The sequence below is a fragment of the Phodopus roborovskii genome, unplaced genomic scaffold (genome assembly GCF_943737965.1).
Source record: "Phodopus roborovskii unplaced genomic scaffold, PHOROB, whole genome shotgun sequence".
NCBI lineage: Eukaryota > Metazoa > Chordata > Mammalia > Rodentia > Cricetidae > Phodopus > Phodopus roborovskii.
In genome coordinates this window covers 7,946-34,293 of record NW_026125811.1, presented here as the reverse complement: position 1 = coordinate 34,293, position 26,348 = coordinate 7,946, and the positions used below count along the sequence as shown (strand labels likewise).

Sequence of the window (26,348 nt, the reverse complement as noted above, 5' to 3'; positions counted from 1 at the left end):
ATGTCTGCCAACCTCATATCTTTCCTACAAATCCCTTTCCCAAATTTATGTCGTTGGTTTTGTTTTCTGTGACCAAGGCTTTAGAACTACTCATTGGAGCTTAGCAGACTCACCAGTAGATACACAATTGAAGACAATTATTCTCTCTTCCCAGATTCATCAATACTTAATAGTTCAGCGCGAAGTAGAGTTCCATGAATCCACATCCATCAGTGGCTAATTATTGACAAGGCCACGTTTTGTGCAGACTCAGTGTAGCTTAATCTCAGAAGCTGAGTTTGTCACACAGCAATGAGTGTATTGTGCCTTGAAGATGATATTTTATAACCCTTCTCCCTATTCTCGGCTCTTAAATTCTACAACCCTTCTTCTGCGATGTTTCCTGAGCTTTAAAGGAAGTGGTATAAGCGTCCTGTTTAGGGGTAGCCAAACCATTACTTTTTCTCTAAACAGCTATGCGTCTCTCTATTAATGGCCATTCCCTGTAAAGAGAAGATTCTCTGGTTGAAGCTGAGAATAACATTTGTCTATGAATATAAACATAATTTTAGAAGGTGTTTAACTAAACAACAGTAATAAGTCACTCCCCCACCACTGGGCCCAGATTTCCCTATGTGTTTTTAGCTGCGTTTGTAGTAGCAGGCATGGGTTCCCTCTTGTGAAGCAGAGCTCTTAAATATATTCATTTATTCTCTCTATATATAGCATGTGTATGGAGGTCATAGGACAGAGGACAACTTGGGGTAGTTGGGGAATCAGTTCTGTCTTTCCACCACGTGGGTCTCAGAGATCAACTCAGGTCATCTGGCTTGATGGCTAGCTCTCTTATCCATTGAATCATGTCACTGGTCCTTAGCTTTCTTGATGTCATAAGAATTATTTTAATTATTGTTGCTGTGTATAATGTGTGTGGACTTACATGCTTGTGTGTCTGTACTTGTACCTTTATGTGAGTTCTGGGGTTGAATTCAGTTTGCCAAACTTACATAGGCAGTACTTGTACCCACTGAGCCATATCACTATCTTAGTTTTAGTTTTGAGTCTGGTTTATAGAATTATAAGGAGCATCCTTTTACTGTGATCTGACATATTCTTGTTCTGAAGCCTTTTGAAATGCTCATTTCTTGGGTTTAGATCTCCATAACCCCACCTAGCTACTTATTCTTACCTCCCTGAATGGTTCTGCTCTTTACCTGTCTTGAAGGCTCAAAATGTGAAATCGATTACTGTTCCATAGTGACAGTAAACTTGACATTATTCTTTTATTTCCCCCAGGCCTTAATATTCTCACCTACAAAAGAAGAATTGAATTTGATCTTACTACTTTTGCGAACTAAGTCATTAGTATTATCCTTATTGAATAAAGCACATGTAAATTCATCTATTAAATGATGGCAAAATTGTGTCCTGTTTGACTTAGAATTTAATAGGCTTGTATTTTAGGGATATGTGCATATGGACAACCAACAGGAATAGAAGTAGGGATTATTAGGAAGACACTTCTGGCAACCCTTTTGTGAAGTACATAGGTATTTGCCACCATAATGTAAGATCACAAATACTTTTGTGACTAGAAAGAAAATAATGAACAATTTCTATTACTGTGAAATAACCACTTTATGAAACTGTCAAGAAGAGAAAGGGTCTCTCCTGATGAGACCCCTGAAGCTTTTCATATGGCTGACTCTGTACTTAATCGGTGCTTACACTCTGGGTCTTCTTTTGGGTGCCCCCATTGGAGTTTGAATGCTTTGATTTTCTTCATAAACTATTCTTAGTTAGGGGGACCAGAGCTCTTTCCATAGCCCAGGTTATTCCTTCTGTTCTTGAAGCTTCCAGTCATCATATCTGCTGATTTATTTTCACTCACTAAATTAGAACATGTGTTCCTTTATCTGATGGTTTGGGCCTTTTACAAATCCAAACGAAATTAGTAAATAGTTATGTTTATGAATGGCATTTTGCTGAGAATATTCTTTTGAAACAAACTCTCAATTCTGTAGACTAGGCTGTCTCAGAACTCATTATATAGCCCATGTTAGTTTCCAGAATGCTGGGATTATAAATATGAACTACTATATCCACTATGACTGGAAATTTATAAGTATAATATGATGTAAGAGGATAAAAAAGTATTAAAGGTTAGTGTTTTGGTGCAGTCCAGAGGATCAGGCTTAATAAATTTGAGAAATAACTTTATATTTTTGGTTGTGAGCCTAGCCTATAACAGTTGAACCATCTTTCCAGTCCAAGAAAATAATTTTAAACAAGAAGGCTTATTAACATGTTATGTGAATTTAGTATTGAAAGGCAAATTCTTTACCTGAACTTTTCAATCTGGCTTTTATTATTTGAGTATTACTTTTTCTGATTTCTCATACAAGGATTTTTGCCTGCAATTGCTTCAAGAAGATAGTAACTTGTGTATAGAAAACCCTTCATTGGCCTCACCCTCCCTGGGGAGTGGGTGGGGAATTGGATAGGAGGTGGGGTCAGGGGCATGGGATTGGGGAGGGAACTGGGATTGATATGTAAAATAAGAAAAATAATAAAAAAGGGGGAAAAAGAGAAAAGCCTTCTTCCTCCTTTCTTCTTATCTCTTTTTCCATTCTGGAGATGGTACCATTACTATTAACAGGTACAATGTCATCATTTACAAATGTACAAACTGTTATCCAGCAGAAGTATTTTTAAAGTTGCACTATTTTTGTAAAGGTGTATGTTTTGATTGATTAAGACATATAGAATAAAAATAATTTTAACTGAACTGCAAATGTAAGAGAAGGCTGACTCTTCACTAAGTTCAATTCTAGTTATTAAAGCATTGTGTAAGAGCTTGATAAAGTCTGGCAATGTGCTTAGGTGCTGTGGGAGGCAGATGGATTAGATATAAAATTGGTGGAATGAGACTTGATAAATACCTCACACCATGAAATGAAATGAGCATAGAACCATAAACATAAGGAAAAGGTTGTTTTTTTTCCCTACAGCATTCATTTGTGTGTGGTGGGGGAGGATAGGATGGATGAGAAATCTGGGCATAGTCGTATATTCCTGACTGTCTGCTTCCATGCAAAATCCATATGTGCCAGTAGATGAGTCTTGTGGTTCCTCATTTAGATCCCAAATCTGGAACAAAGAAAAACGAATGTATCTCTTCATTTTCCCTTCTTTTGATTGAGGGTTATAGACATGACTTTTGGAAGAAAAGAAGAAGCTTATAAGATAACCATAGCTTACATCTTGACATGGTAAAGGGAATAGCCTAGAAGTCCTATGCTAAACTAAGGGCTAAAAAATATCTGTGGAGTTCCTCCTGGGCCACTGACATGCCTCTACAAACTTACAGAGTTGTGTGGGGGGTGGGCATTCTACTGTAAGATTGCTAATGTTGATTGTATTGTTATTTCTTCCTGCACATCACCCGTCTTTTCTCCAAGTCTCCATCACCTGTCTTTTCTAAGTCTTCAGTATAGCTGTATTCCAATTTCTATTAGAATACATATCTAGTATTTATATTATGGCCACTAAATCATATAGCTAATTTAACTTTTGTGCTTGTATAGGTTTTAATTCATCTTAAAGTTAATAATACAACTTGTTTTTCCAATGTACTTTCCCCTAATTCAAGCACAGATTCCATCAGTTTTCTGTCGTTCCTCTTACGAACTTCTCACATATCAGGTATTCCATAAATTTTACCATTTCAGAGAAATATAAACTTATGGTCTTATGTACCTATCATATATTTTTCATCATGATATCTTTCCATGTTTTATCACAGGACTCCCCTTTTCATTCAGATATGTTGAATCTCTTTTATCTTATATCCCTTGTTTTATTCTTTCATTGTGTTCTCTCTTGTTGTGATAGAATATACCCTTACATGGTTTCCCAGGAAAGGATATAGACCCAGAGCTCATTTTTTTAAAATTATGTTGTTGTTTAGGCTGCTAGTTTGGGTAGTGAATTAGTTACTTGTTTCATCACTGTAGCCAAATACCTGACAAGAAACCATGCAAGGGAGGAAGGGTTTGTTTTGGCTCTCAGTTTCACAGGATCCAGCCCATTGCAGTGGTGACATGGAAGGCATGTGGAGTTCATGGCCACTAGAGCATGTAGTTGATACTCTGCACACCATTTCCAGACCAGGAAGCTGCTCAAGGAGTGGGGCCAAACTATAAAATCTTGAGGTACACTCCCAGGGACAAATTTATATTGAGACTTCACCTCCTAGAATTTCCACAATAACTTAAAACAGTGCTATCACCTGGAGACTAAAACTTCAAACATGAACCTGCAAGGAGCATTTCATTCTCAAACCTCAATATTCCACAGTTTCATGGTCATCTCATATAAAATGTATCCAGTTCATGCATTCAGTCTGCATGGCCTTAGCAATTTCTTTTTTAAATTTAATTTTTTAATTCATTTTACCTACCAACCACAGTTCTCACTCCCCCTACCCAGCCTTAACAGTTTTAACAGTTCCAAAGTTCAAAAGTTCTTCTCAGATCCAATTCAGTCTCTTGACTTTGAGCCTCTGTAAAGTAAAAATAAAAGAGATTATCTATATTTCCAATATACAATGACATATAGTAAATATTCCCATTCCAAAATGGAGGAATGAGATACATCAATATCAGACCAAAGAAGATCTACAGGTAGCAGTACAAACACCAAATCCGGCATGTCCATATTTGATAACCTGGGCTCATTATGGTCCTATCTGTGTTCCAATGGGTTTGTATAGCCCTACCTCTCTAGTTCTTTTGCCCACAGCACGTGTAGTGACTCTGTTGGATAGGGTATACTTGGTGTCTTGGAATTTATTTTTGTGTGTTTTATGATTCTGGCATCTCTCTAGTACCCTGGGATCTATCTCTATGACAATGTATGCTTTATTTTCACAGCTGCACGCACAGCCATTGTAGGAATACCACAGTATGGGAACCTTGGTGCAAGCTTCTATGACCCTCTAACTCTTCCAATTTGCGTGCCTACGGAGCAGCAGCATGTAGATAATGCCGGTCTGTAGTCTGGTTCCCACAGATAATAGCTGCAATGGCCTTCATAACTCTTCTTGGATAACCTGGGAAAACCTTCCCCTCGATGGCAGGTTTTTTTTTTTTTTTTCTTTTCTTTTCTTTTCTTTTTTTTTCTTTTCTACAGAGAACCTTGGAAGCTCTCTTTAGTCATTCTCCTTTCAAATGAGTTTACATTATTTATATTGGAGCTTATTTACATTGGGTCTTATTCTCTGGATACCTTTTTTTGTTATTTCATAGCAAAGTCCAGGTTTCTCTTTAATGATGTTAAACTTTTGAATAACTATAGTTACTTTTCCCTCAATCCCCCATTCTCAGCTTTACTTGACTTAAAGTTTCTTCCCTCACCAAACTTCACATTTCTTTCCATGACCTTAACTAGGTTTATGTTCCTTTCCTCACCAAATTGCACATTTTCCATTTCTTGAAGCTCCATTCTCTTATCTTTTGCACTATAAATCTAAATAAATATAATAAGCAACAAACATGCCATGCCACAGCCTGTGAAATTTCCTCTACCAAATACATTAATCCATTAGAGTTTAATTCAACCTAACTCAGGCTTCTAGGACATGGGTAGAATGCAATCAGATATGTTTTTTCTACCAAAGGTAATATGAATGGCTTCTAGCTCTGGTCCCAGTAGAACTCTTATTTCCCTCTGAAGCTCCATGAGCCTAGTCTTTAAAGTCTATATGTCTGTTGGCATTCCAGTCCTATGAGCCCCCTTCAGAATGGCTCATAAACCCTGACTATACAATCCAAGAGCTTCTCTAGTCAACAATTCTAGACTTTTGCATATTCTTCCTGAAAATATTCCCAAAAGCAATTTAATGGAGGACAGGTTTATTTCAAATCATAGTTTTTAGAAGGTTCAGGCCATTGTGGTGGGAAAGGCATGGTGAAGTTTATAATAACTGAACCTTATCTCCACATCGAGATGGACCAGGAAGCAAAGAGAGTTCAGGAAGTGAGCCTGGGCTATAAAATCTCAAGGCTTGCCCTAATGACCTACTTTCTGTAGCAAGGTTTCCCCAAACTTCACCAGCAGTTTGAGACAGAGTGTTCCAACACGGAAGCCTATGAGAGGATATTCACATTCAAATTGCAAATATATAGCCAGGATCTAAATTTTATTTGGAATTCTGATGCAATTGTTTCAATGAATTCTATGTTCTAAAGGTACATAAAAACTCTAAAATGTTTTTGATTTCTCTTACGTTGTATGTAGCCTGCCCTTCTCTCCCATTCCCTGCCAAAAGCATGTAGACATTTTAAAATTCTAGTACTTTTATATCATACTTTGTTTCTTCCATTGTTCTGGGTGCTCAGTGGGCCCTTTTAATTTAGAAACTCATACTGTTCATTTCTGGAAATTTTTATTAAACCATTTAATTGATTCCTTTTTCATATTTTCTATCTCTCTGTGGAACTTTTATTTGAATATTACCCCATTTTCTGGGAAATTTCTTGAGAGTATCTTTGAAACTTTCTATTGAGCTTTCACTTTTTGTCTGCTATCATATTTTAATTTCTGAGTGCTTTTTAATTTTCTGAATGTTCTTTTTTTTCAATAGCTTCCAATTATCTCATCTTTCTACACAGTGCCTCTTATTGCAACTTTACTTGATAACTCTCCTTAAGATTTCTTCTCTCACCCTCTATCTTTTATCTTCCCAGTAGCATATAAGATTTGTAAGGGTACAGTTATTTTTCGTCCCCTGCCTCCCCACTAGTGTTTTTGTAGCACCTCAAACAATGCCTAGTATATAATACTTATTTAAAATTTTTGGAATATCTTAATGACCAATCTTATGATACTACTAATATATAATTTAAAGTGTTCTCTTAGTTCAGGTCTAGTCTCTTTGAAATAATTTTTCCTATTATTTATTCTGTACTGTTAACCCCACTGATTGACAATAAGACTACTACCACAGTTGAAAGGCAAATCTGAAGGAATCTTTAAATAAATATTGGCTAGGTGGATGGGCTCTGGTCAGGCCCATACCCAGGTTCCAGAGGAAAATGTCCCAAAATCACAGTTTGTAGAGGTTTAAGAAGGAGAACCCATAATTCATTACATTTTCCCATCAGGCCCAATCAGGGGCAAGCATATATCCTGACTTACATCCAGCTTGTGAATCTCCTGCCCATATATGAGCAAACATATCAGGTGCAGATGGGTCAAACAAACTTGTTTAGTGGAATGAAAAAATGTGGCTTGTTATCTCTCATAAACAATAGCCTCCAGTATTTCAGGAAGTATCTATCCTTTGGCAAGAGGCTTGCAGATCAGAGGCGTTTTGTTTTCCTGGATCTCATAGGCACAGTAATTGAAACTTAAAATGTAACTTTGGCTCTCATGGTACCTTATGCTAGAATATTTTCTGTGGATACCTGGTAATAATCACCTAGTTATATTTAAGAATGAGAATATCTTAGAATATATAAACAAATGGATGGGACTTGTCAAATGTGTGCATAACAGTAGTGGGATCTGGCAAGATTATATTGTTGGTGGTCCCTTTCTATTAGTAGCTTTTGATATATTTTCTTGGCTGGTCAGATTCCTTGGAAAACATTCTTTTAATCTTTGGGTGTCATTCTCTGGGAATAGAAGGGAAAAAGTCTGGAAGTTCTTAACATCTAGAGCATATACATTTTTTTCTTACTCAACTGCCTTCTCAAACTTATGCAGTAACCTATCCATCATTTTTCTAATTTGCCAGTTCCAAACTTAGAGAGCATTTAGACAACTTGCTTCTCTTTTATATTAGAGAGATTAGTTGCATGTATTCAAGCTGCTATCTGTACTAAAAATATTAGTATATGCTCAGATTAGATAGCAAAATTTAGCAATTAATCTCTCTTCTACTTCAGATTGGTAACATCCTCAGGTATCTGGCAGAAACAAAAGATGAGGGAACCATTTTGTACCCAGACCTCAAGTTACTCACAGGCAAAGTTCTGAAGAATAGGTAACCTCAAAGGTTTCCAGACACTAGGAAACACAGTGAGAACCAGCTGAAGCAAAAAATAGTAGCAAATGCAAAGGATTCAGATGACAGAATTACTAAGTATATTTAGTATGTTAGAAGCAGGAGTCAGGGAGTCAGGCGTCATGGTATATTTATGGAATTTCAGCACTTTGGAGACTGAGGCATGAAACATGGAAAGTTTGAGACTAGCCTGTGCTACAAAGTGTGTTCAAGGTCAGCTTGGAGTATATAAAAGGATTATGTCTCAAAAATTTATCAAAACAAACAAACAAACAAAAAAAACCCAAGAAGATGACAAAGCAAAATATTTGGTTTCTAAAATTCAGGGACTGGATTCACAGGGTAATAAGTATAGCTGAAGAAACTATTATTTAATTGGGCAACAAATCTCAGAAAATTATTCCAAATATCACATTAGACAAAGCTCTTAAAGAAAAAAAATAATGCTAGGAAGACAATGTTCAAAGAAACACTGAGGATTGGCCAAAGTTAACTCAGGATGCCACATATTTCAGGTAGGTAAGAAAGGAGAAAGATATTACTATTATAAGTGCAGATACAGTGAAGTTTGATATTTTAGAGTATCAGAAAGAGAGTTCTTAAAAACAACCATAGAGAAAATTAATATCTAATGAAGCATAATGATTTGACTACCAGTTGATTTTTCAACAGTAATAATGGAAGTTAAAAGACAGTGAAATTATATCCTCAATATGCTATGAGAAAATAGTATCTTAATAACCAATTTGCTATTAATAGAAAACTCAGGGTTCAGTCAAGATAGAAGGTAACATCATAAAAGAAATCAGAAGGGGTATTACGTTTTAAAAATCTAAATGATAACAATACATACAAAATAGGAGATTTTAATTAAATATAAAATATGAGATTTTAATAAAGTAGTTAAAATAAAATTTATAATCCTATCTTACATTATAAAAATTCTGTAAGCCAATAATCTAAGCAACCAATTTAAGGTAGAACAAGACAAACCCACTGCATGTAAATGAAAGATTAATAAAATATAAAGAAGCACACAATATAGAGGATTGTGGTATTAGTCAGAGTTCTCTAGAGTAACAGAACTATAGAATGAATCTATCTCTCTATAGATAGGGGATCTATTAGAATGATTTCTAAGGTTTGGTTCAGCTAATCTGATAATGGCTGCCTGTGAACAGAAAGTCCAAGAATCCAGTAGTTGCTTAGTCTATGAGGTGGATATCTCAGTTGGTTGTTAGTAGACACTAGAATCCTGAAGAAGTAGGCTCTAAAGCCAGTGAAGGAACAGACTTGCTAGCAAGGCCAGAGCAAGCAGGCAAAAAGCATAAGCTATCTTTTGCCATTTCCTTATATAGGATTCCAGCAGAAGATTTAGCCCAGATTAAAGGTGTGTCTTCCTGCCTCGAGAGGTCTAGATTAAAGGTGTATCTTTCCCCATTTCAAAAGATCTAGATTAAAGGTGTGTCCTCCTACTTAAAGATTGGATTAGGGGTGGATCTTCTAGTTGTTGGAGGTGGTGGCAGCACATGACTTTAATCCCAGCTCTTGGGAAGCAGAGGCAGGCAGGTGTCTGAGTTCTAAGACATCCAGGGCTGTTACGTAGAAAAACCCTGTCTTGAAAAAACAAAACAAAAAACCCATAAACAAACCAAAACTGAAACAATAACAACAAAAAAGAAGTAGGTTATTTTTTTTTCTTTTTTTGCTTCTAATTAAGTAAAAAATCCCTCACAGGTGTGCCCTCCAGTTAGATTTTAGTTACTTTTATAACTTCTTTCTTTCTGAGACAGGGTTTCTTTGTGTAGCTTTGGAATCTGTCCTGGAACTAGCTTTGTAGACCAGGCTGGCCCCAAACTCACAGAGATTCGCCTGCTTCTACCTCCTGTGTGTTGGGATTAAAGGAGTGTACCACCACTGCCTGGCTGATTTTAGTTAATTTTAGATGTAGTCAAGTTAACAACCAAGAATAGCCACCAAAATTGTAAAAGTTAAAAGTTGGTATTTTGAAAAGAGTAATATAACACATAGCAGATATCAGATGTGATTAATGAAGGAAAACTAAAGCAATGACACAAACATGAGGGGTGGAAAAACATAGTTATATATGTAGAGGTTAAGATGATCATAATATGATCAATTGCCAAAACACCTAGGGAGCCCAATTTTCCAGAAATGGCTTCAGAATTAGAAAGTTTGAATAGTCTGAATTAGAAAGTCTGAACCATTTACTTCCAGATGTCTCTACTAGAAAGTTTTAACTTGATATTTGAGAAAAAAATTCTTACTCTATATAACTTGTTCTAAGCATGTCATATAAGAAGGGAAAATCATGACTGTCATTGTCACCTATGAATATGGCTGCAAAATATCCTAAACAAAATATTAGCCAACTCTACCTTGAATTAGGACTTGTTTTTATGTTAGAAAATCTATAATGCCATTTAGCACATTATCATATTATAGGATATCATACTATCATATAAGTGGATGCAATTGCAGTGTTAGTTAAAATTCACCATCATGGGAAAATATCAAAATAGGAATAGATGGTAATTTTCATAATCTATTAAAAGATGTCTATAGTAAACCTATGGGAAATATTGTTGGGTGAAGCCATAGATATTTCTCTTTGAAGGAAAAGAGAATGATATGCCCATTGTTGTCATTTAAAAAATTATTTTGTTTTGAGACAGGGTCTTGCTGTATAACCTAGGTTGTCCTTGAATTTAAGATCCTATTGTGTCAGCCTTCTCAGTGCTGGAGTCACAGTGCTACCTCAGCACTGCCCAGCTCCCATTATTACCATTTACATTCTGCTTTGGGATTGGAGAGATAGCTCAGTGGTTAATAGAACTAGCTGTTATGGCAAGAGGGCCTGGGTTCAACTCCCAAAATTTAAATGGTGGCTCACAAGTTTGTAACTCCAGTTCCAGGGGATTGATACCCTCTTCTGGCTTCGTCGGGTACTGCATTCATGTGGTTCACAGACATGTATGTAGGAAAAACAGCAGTGCTGTTTTTAATAAATATTAGAAAATAAATTCATCTTTATGGTATGTGTTAGTTAAGTATGAATGACTAGAAAAAAGTAGTAAAGGGAAGAGGAAACAAATCTGTTAATATTTATGATACAGCATATTTGTTTTCCCTTAACCTTAGTATTTACTAAGGAAAATAACTAAATGCATTTTCTCAAAGGATTCAGAGTGAAGAGTACACACACCGTATGCTACTGTCTTGCTTCTTGAAGTTTAGTTGTGAGAAACTGCAATATGGCTCTCTCTCTCCCCTTTCCCCCTATCTTTGTGTTTGTTTGTTTGTTTGTTTGTTTGATTGATTGATTGATTGATTGATTGAGACAAGGTCTCAGTATCAGTATCCCAGGCTGGCTTCAGATTTGTGGCATACTTCTTGCCTCAGCTCCTGAGTGCTTGGATTATAGGTGTGTATACCCATGTTAATTTTAAGATTCCATTTTAAATGATCTTAATATTTTGTAACTTAAATCTGTTTCTTCATGATTGGGGCACTTTTTCCAGCAAAGCCAGTCAATAAAATTGAATAATTATTTTTGAAAACCATTATCAGCCCTGGACATGGATATATGTTATTTCTCTAGCAGCTCTCAAGATAGTGAGTAGGGTGAGTCATCGGGCCCCCTCCTTATTTTTGCTTCCTTTCTCTCAAAGGTCACCATCTTTGTTGCCTAGTTTTCTTGTGTTTCAAAAACTCTTCTTATATGTTTTGTGCCAGTATCATGAGAATTGTTTCATATTTTTCTGTGTTTGGTTGTTTCATCTGATTGAGGACATGTGGTATTTATTACTTCATCTTGGTTGAGTCAGTTTATTTAAATGGTTTGTCATTTTTTGAGCAGTCTTTTTTTTTTTGATAACTGCACTGTTTATTCTAGTACAGTTGTTTGGATATTTCTTTAGAAATGTGCACAAATTTTGCTTGTTTATTTCTTTTAAGAGTAGCTAGTAGTAATTACCTGTACATTAGGGCCCTGAGATGTGTTCTCCTTATGGCTGTGGACATTCTCTTATGCTGCATGCTATTACTGATGCCTGTTCAGCTTGTGGAGTTACGAATTGTAATGAAAATCAGATCCTAGGTGGACACACCTGGTTGTACTATATCCATGCACTAGCCATGTATAAACATTTCTGTGGTATTATTCTGAGTTACATGTGTGGAAAGCACCAAGCTCCATCTTTATGCCTGTTTGATCCAGAAAGGCCAAACAAGTAAAAAATTACAAGGATAGCCATGGTCTTGATACATTAATATTACTTGTTTTTAAAAATATAATACTTTTATTAATTCTATGAGAATTTCAGTGTATTTTGATCATATTTATTCCCACTCCTCCTTGATCTATGACCCACATTCTCACTCCCCCAAGTTTATGTACCCCTTTTTAATAACCCACTGAGTTTAATTTGTGCTTTCCACTGGAGCATGGTGGATCTCCCAAGGGTCACATATGAATGAAAACTAACTCTCTGTCCCCCAGAAGCCATCTACTGTCAGTTTATCTTCATGAGTTCCTTCTCTCTCCATGCTGGAATGTTGACTGGCTTGGCCTTGGGCAGCTCTTGGGTAGCAACTATTCATGAGGGCAGCAGTCCTGTTAAGGGTAGAAGATACTGTTTTGCTTCAGTTCTCCCCAACTTCTGACCCTTACAGTCTTTTTTTCCCTCTCTTCCATGATGGTCCTTGGGCCTTGTGGGGGCTACTTGCTTTTAGGGAACAGAATATTGTCTAATATTAGTTGTTATCACAGACTTCTGAATAAACTGTGTACAGTTACATAGATATGGTGTTTTCAGAATAATATGTGAAGAATGTGGTTTAACTTGTTAGTGTATAGTTCTAAACTTATTTCTTGTGTGTGTGATAATGGATTTTATTTATAATTCCATAGCAGCTGTTTATGTACACTGTTAAGTTAGAATTCAGATGCTCTTGGCTTCCTCATATATTCTTTGTATCTTGTAAAAATAAGAAAAATGTTAGACTTCAGCTTTATTTCAGAAGATCTTCTAGATGTGGTCATATTATTTTAGAAACATGTTTATCCTTGATAGTAATGATCAGAGAGAGAAAGAAAGAGAAATCGTTGAAATAAGTAAAGTCAGTCCATCATTTTTTGGTTTCTTCTACTGGTGCATACCCCATTTCTTCACAGATAGCAGAGCTGCTGAGTCCAGGCCCTCATCCTTTTCTGCAGCCTAAGCACTAAACTAATGAGCAGTAATGGCTGAAAGCTTGTGAGAAATATGAGAACCCAAAGAAGATTCTTTCTGACCTCATTTATTTGAACCTGGTTTATTTAAAACTGAGCAATTAACATCAGAATAAGGACTTGACCACATTTTCCATGCTAAATCCAGTCTTTTGTTCAAAAAATATGTTTTCCTTACCGTTTTCTCCTGTCTTAACCAGTACCAGTTATATCAATACATGAATTTTGGGTAAGATGCGAAGGGGATTAGAAATAACATGCACTCTTTTTTTTTAAATAAATAGGACTATATTTATTGTATGTTAATTTCTCTCTTTCAAGTATATCATGTGCTTTGACCATGTTCATCTCCTTCTCTCCTGGTAGCCCCCTCCCTTTCACCCCTTCTGCTGGGGCTGCTCTCTTTAGTTTCCCTTCTATTCCCATGCATTTATGTATCTATGTGCAATCTAGGATTCATAAATGAGAAAAAAGCCATGTGGTATTTGTCTTTCTGAGTCTGACTTATTTCACTTTATATGATGATTTTTAGTTGTACCCATTTTCCAGCACATTACATAATTTCATTCTTCTTTATTACTAAGACTCCATTGTGTATGTGTGTCACAGTTTCTCTATCCATCTATCTGCTTATAATATAATTTTGCTATTGTTGAAAAAATTAAGCCTTCAATGGGATTTAACAAACTTAAACATGTTATTAGTTGAATACAGTTTTTCCCCTCTCTTTAGGGGAAGGTGGTTCTTAGTAGTATATTTTTCTTTTCTTTTTTTTTCAGCTGCTAACTCAGGATTGTTACCTCCACCACCGGCACTTCCTCCAAGACCTTGCCTAACACAGGTAGGTGACATATTTGATTTCTGCAAACTGTTGTCTTACCACTATGTTGCTTTGCAAGGATTAATCACCACACCACATTGGAGCCACCAGATAATTTCTGGAGTAAGGAAATAGAGAGCAGCTGATTTCTCCAAATTCCAGTAGCTTCACAGCCTCATATGGAAATGGAGTTTCTTTAGTATGCTACCAGCCACACTTTCAGTTCTCATTCTTGACAGTTTTGTGTGGTTTCTCTACCCAAGGAGAAGTAGAAGGAATGTGACTGTAATTGGGGTCAGGGTACATGTTTTTTCTGTATAGTACATAGAACCTGGGTAGCCATATGTTCAGCAGCAGTTTAGGAGCTGTGTTAATTCCACACACACACACTAAAAGTGTCCCTTAGCATGGGTTTGGGCCTATAGTACTTTTTTAAGGATGCCTTTTCCACTCAGATTAATAACCTGAAACATCTGGAGAGGGAGAGTGTGTTTTACTTGTAAATTAAGTGTGCCACCTTTCCCTGTGCTACCATGGCTTTCCCTATCAAGATTTGAAAATGAGAATGGGCAGTAAATCCATGGAGTAGTGTACATAGTGCTGCAGATCAATCATTATTACTAGCAAGGAAACACCTGTCTTTAAAGAGGCCTTCTAGCTGTTGGTGGAAGATTTCGGGAATTTGCTCTACAGAGAATCACAGGTTTTATTTTGCTACTTTGTGGATCATAACACACCTCTCCACGTGGATAGTCTCAGGATCAGTTTTGGAAACCATTTTCAACATTTGCTTGTCCTTTCTTCAGACAGTTACATGGTCTTTAGCAGCCACTCAATCAGGACATACAAAACCCATGAGGTATTGGCTTCTTGCTTCTGTCTGAAGGGTTATAGAGAGCCCAGTTCTTCCTGATCTGCATATAAACAAGTGAAAATTCTTAAAGCTTTAAGAGAAATTGATCTATTAATAAGTGGAAATTGAGTCCATGCTGTTTGTCTAACATAAAACCTTACATGCTGTTTGTCTAACATTAAACCTTAATTCTACCCCATGTGTTTCCTTTGTTATACTTAGTGCTCTTTCAAAATTATTAGTTGTGTTAATTGATCATCTGTGTCAGACCAGACATTACACTAATCACTTTAATTGCATAATTTTATCCCCCAAAGCCCTTATGAAATAGATACTAATATTATTATTGACAAGAAAATTGGAGCATGCCAGGTTTAAGCAAGTTAACTAAGAGGCCATATCTAGAAAATAGTAGAGCCCCTCCCAAACTGAAGTCTTTATACCCTCTTTCTCTCAATCCTGGGAGTCTAAGTATATCTATATCAAGACAGAGAGTAGATCTGTTGTGTTCCCTTGTAACTGAGACTGTCTGCATGGAGAAATTGAGACTCCCACATTGCATCAACAGCAAACCTGGACTTGGTCACAATAACATTAGCAGGCATTCTGGGATGCTTATCTGGAAAGCACTGCTACTAACAGCTGCCCTTATCAGAGCTGGTTGCCTGGAGCATCTTGCCTGCTTGGGACTTAATGATGGAAGATTTGACAGGGAGACTGGGAATTCTCAAGTCAACATTAATGAATAAGTCTGTTTCCTTGTCTACCAGATTTAAAGTGTAAGCACTGAGCTTAGCATTCAGCCCCAACTTCCAGATTTCAGACAACAGGAGCAGGTGTGTAAGAAATGTAGGCAGAGAACCCCCAGACTACTTCCCTCCTCTTGCTCTCCTTTGTTCACTGTAAATGGGACACATCTATTTAATATATAAAGTAATAGACATGTGGTTGTATTTAGTTTTGTGCCATGCCAAACTAGGAACAGCTAAATAGCCACCTGCATGTGACATCAGAGTGTTTCCAAAACTACTTGGGATGAAGCAATCTGGTAGATATTAATAGGGCTCTGTAGTAAGATGAATTTGCAAGCCATTTCACCTACCCCCCACTAGGAGATTGACATTGCACACAAACCCACTAGAAGCTTTGAAGTCCTATAGCAAAACACAAAACAAAAGTCAGTTTTGTTGAAGCTGACAGTTTTCTAGCTTGTCCAATCATCTCTCTATTTCAAAAACACTTATTACTGTTTCCAGGGCTTAGTGGTTAGGAAACACTAGAACACCCACCTTAAAGTCCTGCTTGAATGTTACCAAATTGCTCTCATCTGCTACCCAATTTCTATATTATGTGATTAAAGTTACAGTCTACATGTTACAGTAATCGCTTCCCTCAAAGAATTGAAAGTAAAAGCTGAATGCACATGCATTGGCTTCGACTTCCAAATTGTCCAGGTTTTCAGTGTGTTTCATGTCTTTCTTCGCTTCTTTGCTTCTTTTTGTTCACTCTCATTAGGTCATTTTTATTGCCTCATGGCAGATTTTATTATAAAGAACTTACATTTCTGAATTCTGCATTTGTTCTGTTACACGGTTTTGATATTTTTTTTTTTTTTTGCTATATATGGACCATCGATCTGACCTTGGAAATATACCTGTGATTATGGAAATATATCCATAAAGACTCTTCTGAGGTTTAGATTTCAGTAGCATCACCAGGCACTTAGAAGAAAAACCAACAAGGTACAATTAAAATGATTTCATTTATTAGTAGCTATAAATAAGACTTAAAATTTTTCTAGATTTTTTTTGGATTTAAAAATTTCATGTTTTGTAATATAAATGAGTAAGACTACATTGTAACAAATAGGAATATTTTTTATTTTCTCCAAAGGAACAGTTTCTTTAAATGCATATTAGTCAATAGTGACATGCTTCCATGTTCTCAGAATGTTCTACAAACAGGAAAACTATATGTAGGGCTAGGGAAGTATGCCAGTGGTGGACCACTTGTTTGCATGTACAAAGGTTCTTATTTCTTTCCTTGGCACTGCAAAACAAACATCAAAACAAAATAAAGCAAAAGACTCAATGCACTTTTAACGTTTGAGAGAGATGAGGCAGTTTTCAGCATCAAGTATCTGGCTCTTCTTACATCAAGCTCCACAGTGATATGAACATCTGGATTAAATTATGCATATGGGGCTCCAGAGTTAGGAAAGGGAGTACATTCTAAGAAACACATCTTAACTTTTTCCAGTATAGGTAAGATCGAGGAGTACAAAGTGAAGAAAGAATCAGATGCTTGGTTCTTCATTTCCAGAATCCAGGGTATGACTCAGTAGAGAGGAAGTGATTTTCTTTTTCTACTTAAATGACTTATTCATAGCACATGCAACCAAATGGCAATTAGAGTAAACCATTTTATATAGAGCAGTGTTAAGTAAAAGTTCAATTTGTTTGCTCACATATAAACTAAGGAAAATTCTGTCCACAGAGTTTGCATTTGCTGTATAGGTCAATACTCTGCTAAAGGGTTATTTTTTTCTTTTTAACCTTAGGGATTATCTGATACTTGAATAGCTAAGTCCCTTCAATAGTATTGATCTTATGCCAGTTGTGATAGAGAGACATGACTTTTTAAAAAGATATTTTAAAAAATTAAAACAATCTTATTTTATATACCAATCCCAGTTCCCTTTCCCTCCCATCCTCCCACTCCCTTCACCATCTCCCCATCCCACTCCCATCCACTCTTTAGAGAGAGTGAGGCCTTCCTATGGGAGATCATCAAAGTCTGTCATATTATTTGGAGTAGGGCCTAGGCCCTCCCCCATGTGTCTAGACTGAGAGAGTATTCCTCTATGTGGAGTGGGCTCCCAAACTCCATTTGTATAATAGGGGTAAATACTGATTCACTGCCAGTGGCCTCATAGACTTCCCAAGACCCCCAACTGGCACCGATGTTCAGGAGGCCTACTTCAGAACCATGGCTTTTACATGACTATGTTTAATAAGGAAAAAGTTGGTATGTGTGTTGATGAATTGGGGCTTCCTCTAGATGAATGTGCCCAGGATCTTTTCTATTTATAACACTCATTTCCCTGCTTCTCACAGCAAGTACTCCTCATGGCAGGGCTTTGATTACTAAAATATCACTGGAAATGAAGGCAGGAGGGAAGAACTGCCATCTTAATGCCTTTGGCCTCCAGACTAAGAAGACTCATGCAGTGAGCAGGGTGACCAGTGAAGGGACTTTTAAAGAAACAGGAGACCCTATATACTGTATAGGAAAAGCCTGATGCAAAGAAACAGTTGTGTGAAAGGTCCTGGGTCATTCAAGGAACCATGATTCAGGAAGACAGACATCAGGGAAGAGAGCTCAAGTGGGTATTGTGGAGGGAGCAGGGAGGAGCAGTCTGAATGCTTACAGAAGTGTGGGAGATTTGTAGTCCTCAAGAAGAGAGTTCTCTCTGGGAACAGCAGAGGAGAGCCTACTAATGTAATTTTTCTAAGTGAGTCCATCTTTAGCAATGCCAGATATATTTCTAAGAGAATAATATGGGGCTGGGGCTGTGTTCAATGGTAGAGCACTTGTTTAGCCTGTGCAAGCCCTTGGTAACATCCCAACAACATTAATAAACAAAAACGAGGTAGTATCTCATTGGCAACTTTCTAACATCTGTGATGAAATAACAAGAAAAATTCTTTAACATGGGAAGCACAGAATGTTGCTAATTTTAAGTTTTCATGACTTTTTTTATGAATTAAAAATAGTGAAACAAAATTTTGAGACCTTTTGCTATAATATCCACATATATAACATTTTTAACCGTGCAGTGCACAGAAGACTAGCTCATACTTACTGTGTCTATATAACAGACATATGAGCTTTCTGTATTTCTTTTCTAAGTTTGGAATACATATATACATGTTTGTTATTGTAACTTCTGTATCACAGTGAAAATCGAGTTTTAAAAAACTTTATTTTATTATTATATGTGTCTATATATGGGTGAATATGAGTGCAGGTGCCCACAGAGGTTAGAATAGAGTGTGGGATCCTCTCAAGCTGGTATTCCAGAGGTTGTGAGCTGCCGTGTGTGGGGGGGCCATCTTCTACAAGAACAGTACATACTTTTAACCACTGAGCCATCCCTCCATCTCACCCAGAAAATATAGTTTTTAAAAACCACTTAGCTCATTCCAAACCTGTTATTTCAGCATCATCAGTAGCTTCTTTGAAGGTACAGTTACTGTTAAGTATGATTAAGATTTGAATACAGATGTTTGGTTAGAAACTGAAGTAAATATCCAGCCTGTTTAGTTACAATTACCAAAGACAAAGCTATGTTTTATAGCGATACAGTATGCTGGAATCACCAGCAGTAGATGACTGCAATGAGTGGAGTCCAGGCATCCTTAGATTATCTTCTGTTGACCCTCCCCCTTTTTTCATAGTCAGAGATTTGTGAGGTGACACGCCAGCAGCAATTATAATCTTGATGAGACACCTAATTATTCATTTCCCCAAATAACAGGTTGTAAATGATGCATGGTAATACATGTTACCTTTAAGTCTTTGGGGACATTTTCTGCCAGTGTGGTTACTCTGTAGACAGTTAGTCCAGGGTGGCTATGCTGTGCACTGCAGCAGTTGCACCCACACATTCATGGGTGCTTGTCAGAGACTTCAGATGTCCTTGAATGCCGCCCACAGACAACTTCAGGCTGGCAGGCTGAAAGCAGGAATCCATCTTTGTCTCGGCTTTTCCAGAGTTGTCCTCAGCCTCACAACCAGCCATTTCAAATTGTGCTGAAGCTAGAACAAGAGAGAAAAGGCTAGTTTGATACAAACCAAGATAACACTTCCCACTCGTGCCTTGCACCACTATTCAAACTGACATATTTATTGGCTTTCAAAAGTACATGTCACTTATTAATTTTTAGTTCTCAACATATAAATTTAATACGTGTCAAGAGGTGCCTTACTCAACAATTTGAAGGGAGGATTTTCATGCCTGCTACTGAGGTTTTTTGTTAGATGGTTTATGGCTTTTTGGGGGAGCATTGTCATCCGAAGTGGTGGAACATCATCTAAATTAAACACTCTCTCACTCTCTGTCTCTGTCTCTCTCCCTCTCTCTCTCTCTCACACACAGAGTGTATATATATAATGTATTTTTAGGTAAACATGAAATAATATGATTCCCCAAGGCTTTTAAAATCACCATTAGTGATATTTATCTCTCCTCCCTTCCTCTCCTTATGTATTGTATTCCATCATCCTTACCCAGTTAAGGCCCCTCCCTTACCTTTTTTCTCATCTCTCCCTTCTTAGAATTAGTATCCTAGAATTCCCTTTATAGAGCTCCATCTTCCCCACCCCATTTCCTCCTTTTACTTTCCTTGTATTTGTAGTTACTCCAGCTTATATACTCATATCTAAAGATTTGAGCTATGAACCACAAATAAGAGGGTCATTAAATGAAGTATAATGTTTTATAGAGTTTCAAAGCAATATAGGCTATTGCTGTTATCCTTGGTTGCCTCCCAGAAATTGAAGGTAAAACCCTATTACTTAAGATACCATTTACTTTGGACACAGAACTTAGAGTAATTGAGCTGATCTGACCTGAAAGTCTCCTCCCTAAGGAATAACTTTCATAGTACTAGAAACTCTCAAAGAAGAAAAGGGAGCAGTAATTCTACCCAGCTTTAATGCCTATAGAACACAACCATGACCAGAATGACAAGATATCCTGAAAGATGCAATAGTGGCATTGTTTACTGGAGGAAACCAATAGCTGTATAATTGGATTTAAGGCCTTCTCAGTGGAAGGGAATTTATACCTGATACTGTAATCCTAGCCTACTATCTGGTTGTGGTTGAGGAGGCCACGGAACCTAGAGAACTTACTATTGCCACTTAGACCAGTATAATTTCTAACTACATTCTAAATAAACATCCCTTTAGCTACATAAGTATAGTTCTCACTTCTCATCAAGGAAGCTTCTTTTTTGTACATCAGATGGAGATCATTATGGAAAGCCACAGCTGGTTAAATGTAGCACGAGTTCTAATAGGTCTTAATAATACAAACCTAGAGTCAGATATTTGGGAGTGAAAGCTGAAAGATCAGAGAAGCAGAGCCATCCACTAGAGCTCTTACCCCTACAAAATCCTCAGACTGAAAAGGATCCAAGTTCCTGTCTCCTCCTACCTATATTCCTCTCTCTGGCCTGGCCATCTGACTTCCTGTCTATCTGTATATCTGTACAAGCCTCCAGACCTTTATTGAGTACAAACTATATATTACCACAGTTAAATGCAGCAAATGACTGACTGTGATATCCAGTCCTAATTGATACATCTATAATACAACTTCCTACACTTGGTTGAGGCAGAGGGAGAATGATAGTTGTAAGAGCCAGAGGATTAGGATATCTGCTTCATGGTAGTGTTTTCTATATATGACACCTTGGAATCTCAGAAGTAGGTTTGCCTAAACAAGACCTGAGAGATGACAGAACCAGTTGACATGCCATCATGGGTGGAGGGAATCTCACATGGCCTATCCCTAGATGATAAACTACAGACAATTAATGGCTGCAGGGAGAGAGAGAGAGAGAGAGAGAGAGAGAGAGAGAGAGAGAGAGAGAGAGAGAGAGAGAGAGAGAGAGATTCAGTTTCTCCAGGGATGAGCCTCCTGACAGGTTATCCAGTCCCAAGTGGTAAGCCCTAAACACATGTACATATGAGCAACTCTAAAAGGATTCAGCAGACTGTATAAGTTTCTAAGTATGTGTGTGTGTACGCATGTAATAATAATTAGAGAATAAAAAGCCACAAATTTGACAATTAGGGGGCATGGGAGGAGTTAGAGGGAGGAGGAGAAGAGAAAATGTTATATATGAAACTAAAAAAATTTAAAAAGAGCTGTTTTTTATTTATGAGAAACTTAAATTATTCTGAAGTGAATTTACAAAATTTGTCACCTAGGATGCTACTTTTTCACTTTTGTCCTAAGTGTGTCTGTTTTGTGCTACAATGAGGGCTAGCAGTATGTTATTGAGCATTTAAGTGATTAGGGTAAGAATGTATAAACCAGGGATTTATCTTTATCTAGGATGATGCTGTACAGCACTGTCAAATGGGCTAACGTGAAGGGGTCCATCCATCTGTGGGCTATTCTTAGTCCTCCTGCTGTGTAACTCTGTGACCTTGGAGGGACTGTGCAAATTATGCCCTTGGACTTATTCTTCTTCTGCAAAATGAGAGGAATCAATGGGGTCAGGGGAGGATCCTATTGTGAAGACCTTTGAGTATGTGTTACATTAAGTAACATAAATGAAAAGTCATAAAGGGCAGTTGAGAGATAGATGGTTTAAGCCAGTTTGCTTTGCTTTCTGTACACCTATAGCCCTGGAAAGAAACAGATCTATGCTCTGTAAAGCGTTTGAAGGTGTAGCATGGATGAACTGGGAGAAGCTTAAGTAGCTGCTATGGTGGGAGAAATGGAATGTTAAGGAAAATGTCTTTTTTATAATCAGAGATTGAAGAGAATGGAGGGAAAAGTCCTCTGATATGATGTCTAGAATTTTAAAAAGTCATTTGGAGCTTTGTCAGAATAAAATGACAGTTGGAATCAGTGCATGCTCTGAGAAATAGAGATAATTGTATAATTGTATAATTACCTAGTTGCAGCAATTCTAGCAGTTGTTGGGTTCAAATAAGCAGTTTTTGGAAACAGGTCATATAGTTGTTCTCATTTAAGTCTCTGGATAGGTAAACTTAGTACCCGTGCTTCTAAGTGCTAGTTTTGCTGTTTAGGATGCATCACCTCCTTCTTTGTCATTTATTGGGCTACTGTTGTAGAGTCTACTGCCAGTCTATTTTTGTTCCTTAGGAGTGGCTTTGCCTTTTCTCTGGGGGTAGCTTTTAAAACTGTGCATTGATGTTCTGTTTCAATGTCACTGTGATGTGAGTAGTCATAGATTTAAATTTATTTGAGTCAGGTGACAGTGTACATTTTCCATCTGGAAAATCATGTGTTTAATTTTAGAACACTCTGAGCCATATCTACGTGTGTTTTGCTCTATTATTTATTTCTTCCTGAATGCCATTTGGCTATATTATTCTATGTCTTTCAGCACATCTATTATTTCTAGTAATGTGCTGGCCCCAGATGAAATGGTTATCTTCTAATTTAACTCTCTGAATAACTATTTACAGCCTAGAATTTTTTTAAAAAAGGTTTGTTTTTAAATAATGTGTATGAGTATCTGTGTGGGGCTATGCACACGTGAATTTAGAGGCCAGAAATGACCATTTGATCCACAGGAACTGTAGGTACAGGAGCCTTCAAACCAACAAATGTGGATGCTGGGATCTGAATTCATGTCTTTTGCAAGAGCAGTATGCATTCTTAATTGCTTAGCCATCTTTTCAGCCCTAACTTAATAGGTTTTGATTTTGTTTTTAAACCTCTATCAGTATTCTTTGATTTTAGGATGCATGTGGGGTTTTCATTGTTTTGAATTAGGGGACAGTCTTACTAATTGTCCAGGATAGCCTTAAACTTGATATGTAGCCCAGCCTGAGCTCAAGCTCTGTCTGTTAGCCACTGTATCCTAGGTCTGGGATTACATGCCTGCACCAATCATCTTAGTATTAGTGTTAGGTTTTGTCTCCTCTGCTTTTGATTTTTGTTTTGTGGATTTATTTTGAACTTTGGGTTTAAATTTTATTTTCAGTTCTCTAAGCTCTTTCTTTCTAGCACTTTGGAGCTGTCACAAAGCCATATATGGCCTTCAATGTGGAGCCAATTCTCTGACTTGAGATCTAACATGTCTATCTGGTTTGGCTATCAAGAGTTCTGAAAGATGGTACCAGAGGGTGATGGTGTCTTAGCCCAGTTACCATGCTGTGATAGCTACATATGCCTCTTGATTTATGATAAGATTATGTCCCTCCAAACTCATTGTAAGTTAAAAATAGTATAAATTAAAAATACATTTAATACTTCTGACACATTGAACATTAACTTAGCCTAACCTGTCTCATATATACTCAGAATATCTATATTAGGCTACAGGGGTCCCAAACAATATAGCACAAACCTGTTTTGGATAAAGTACTGACTAGCTCATATAATTTAGATTATTGAAAGTGAAAAGCAGAATTTGGTTACTAGGAAGCTTTGGAACACTTATAAACTTGAAAAATTCCAAGTTAAAGCACTGGTAAGTCAGGAACTACTTATTTGTTTATCAATTCTATTCTTAAGTGCACAGCCTGAACACTTTCACAGACTAGTCCCGTTTTGTAGTACAATGGGTAGTAAAGCACTGCTGTAACCTCTGGCTTCAAGGGTATCACTTTCCTATCTTACATGGAATGATTTATTTTATTATTATTGTGTGTGTATGATTGTGTGTGTGTGTGTGTGTGTGTGTGTGCTTGTGCACATATGCCACAGTGTGTGCATATGTGTATATAGGCCAGACGACAGATTTTGGGAGTTAGTTCTGTCCTTCCACCATAGGTTCCAATAAGTGAACTAAGGTCATCAGACTTGTGCAACAAGCACTTCTACCCATTGAGCGACCCATCTTGTTGTCCATATGAGCATTTTAATTCTGTGTTATTGTGCTATACACAAATGTGCAGCTGCCTCTATCCATATCAGAAACCTCAATTTGTCTTACCAAGTTGTGACTTAACTTATAGGAGCCTTTTGCTTGCTCCTGCATATATCCTAAGTCTTTTTAATATGAACACTTTCATGATCATGCTTTTGTGCATCATTTCATATCATTCTACCATAAAGGAAATTGAGGTTTAGCAATTGGAAGTGAGCTACTTACAGTCACTTAGCTAGTAGGTGACAGATCCTGTTCCTATAGACACAGAGAGCTGGAAAAAGTTTCTGGAGAAAGTGTTAGAAATTTTATGATGAATGTTTAGATGGAGATAAAATAATTTGCTGCATGGCACCAATTAACTAGAGGTGTGTTAATCAATATGTGACAAGAATTTCCAGTCCTTGCTCACCAGTCATTTTCTAAATGTGAAGTATTTCCTCTCTTCATCAAAAATTATTAAAGTACCTTCCCCAGTGCTGATAAAATCATCTTGCCCAGCCCCAAAACCTCTAATCCTGCTTTGTGGCCCATATTTGTTGTAGCAAAAGGCTAGGTATAACCTTTATTGTGATTTCCAAAGGGAGCAAAAAGATACAACTTTTGTATGATAAATATTCTGTACACTGTAGAGTTGATCTGAGAAGTCTACAACCATAGAGAACCTTCGAACCTTCCTTAATTTATTCATTTATGAGGTACTTAGTGCTTATGTGACAATGATTTTTGAGGTGCTTTACAGATTCTAACCCACTTGATCCTTCTAATGTTCATGGCAGTGATAAACAAAAGAAACTTAGGGAGGAAAGGCTTTATTTTAGCTTATGATTCCAGAGGGTTAGAGTCCATAATGGTGGGGGAGGGCAAGGTACAGACAGGCACAGTAGCAATCCACTTGGAGGAAAGGAGAGAGAGAGAGGGAGGGATGAAGAGAAGAAAGGATGGAGGAAGAAAGGGGAGCATGGCTATAAAATCTCAAAGCTCATCCCATGACATACTTATTTCAGCAAGGCTCCAACTTGGGCCTAAGTGTTCAAATACATAGTTCTGTGTGGGACATTTATCATTCAAACCATCACATTGTAAATCATAGTGATTTTCTTACTAACCAATTGGACACATTAGGAATATATTTTGTTTTTAAAAACTTTAAAAATGGCTTACCTTTACCCCACTACTAGTGACTTGTATTTTGTTGTTGTTTTTTTAAATTAGCCTTCCTTTTTATTATGCTCCTCATAGTGTCGTGTTGTATAAATCTTAGTTTGCTGGAATTTTTTTCTGGCCACTTCTATTTGTTTGTGTAGTAACTTCATCAGGTTTGAATGGAATGGACTGACTATAGGGCCACACTTTACTAGATTACAAGCAGAGAGGTGTGAGTGAGTGTGTGTGCGTGTGTGTGTATCTTCAGCTCACTGGTATGCTATGTGCTGGAGCTTGACTTGCCTCTAACTCTTTCCTGGATATTCGATACAGCAGGCAGCATGAGCATCCACCCCTTGGGATCACAATAGTGATTTTACTTTAGGGTACTGTTTTAACCCAATTCTTGTACATCTGTTAAAGACAGAGACAACCTTTCCAGTTGGCTTGAGGTGAAACTTCTCTTTTGTATGTATTTAGCTACTACCACTAGGTGGCACTTTAGGGACATTGCAGGAAATTGGCATGACTGGATTTATGTTTTATAGTTTTTATTGATGTATAATGTAGGAATATTGAAA

At 37.1% G+C, this 26,348-nt stretch overlaps 1 protein-coding gene across 1 annotated transcript in view; it reads left to right on the top strand.

The window, feature by feature from the left end:
* Positions 1 to 14,145, top strand: part of Reps2 (RALBP1 associated Eps domain containing 2) — a gene marked incomplete at its 3' end in the record, with an annotated part of 158,602 nt that extends 144,457 nt beyond the window's left edge. Inside the window, exon 14 of the mRNA XM_051178746.1 lies at positions 14,084 to 14,145. Coding sequence (XP_051034703.1) covers positions 14,084 to 14,145 — 62 coding nt within the window. The remainder of the gene's footprint in view (positions 1 to 14,083) is intronic.
* Positions 14,146 to 26,348: the final 12,203 nt, after the last annotated feature.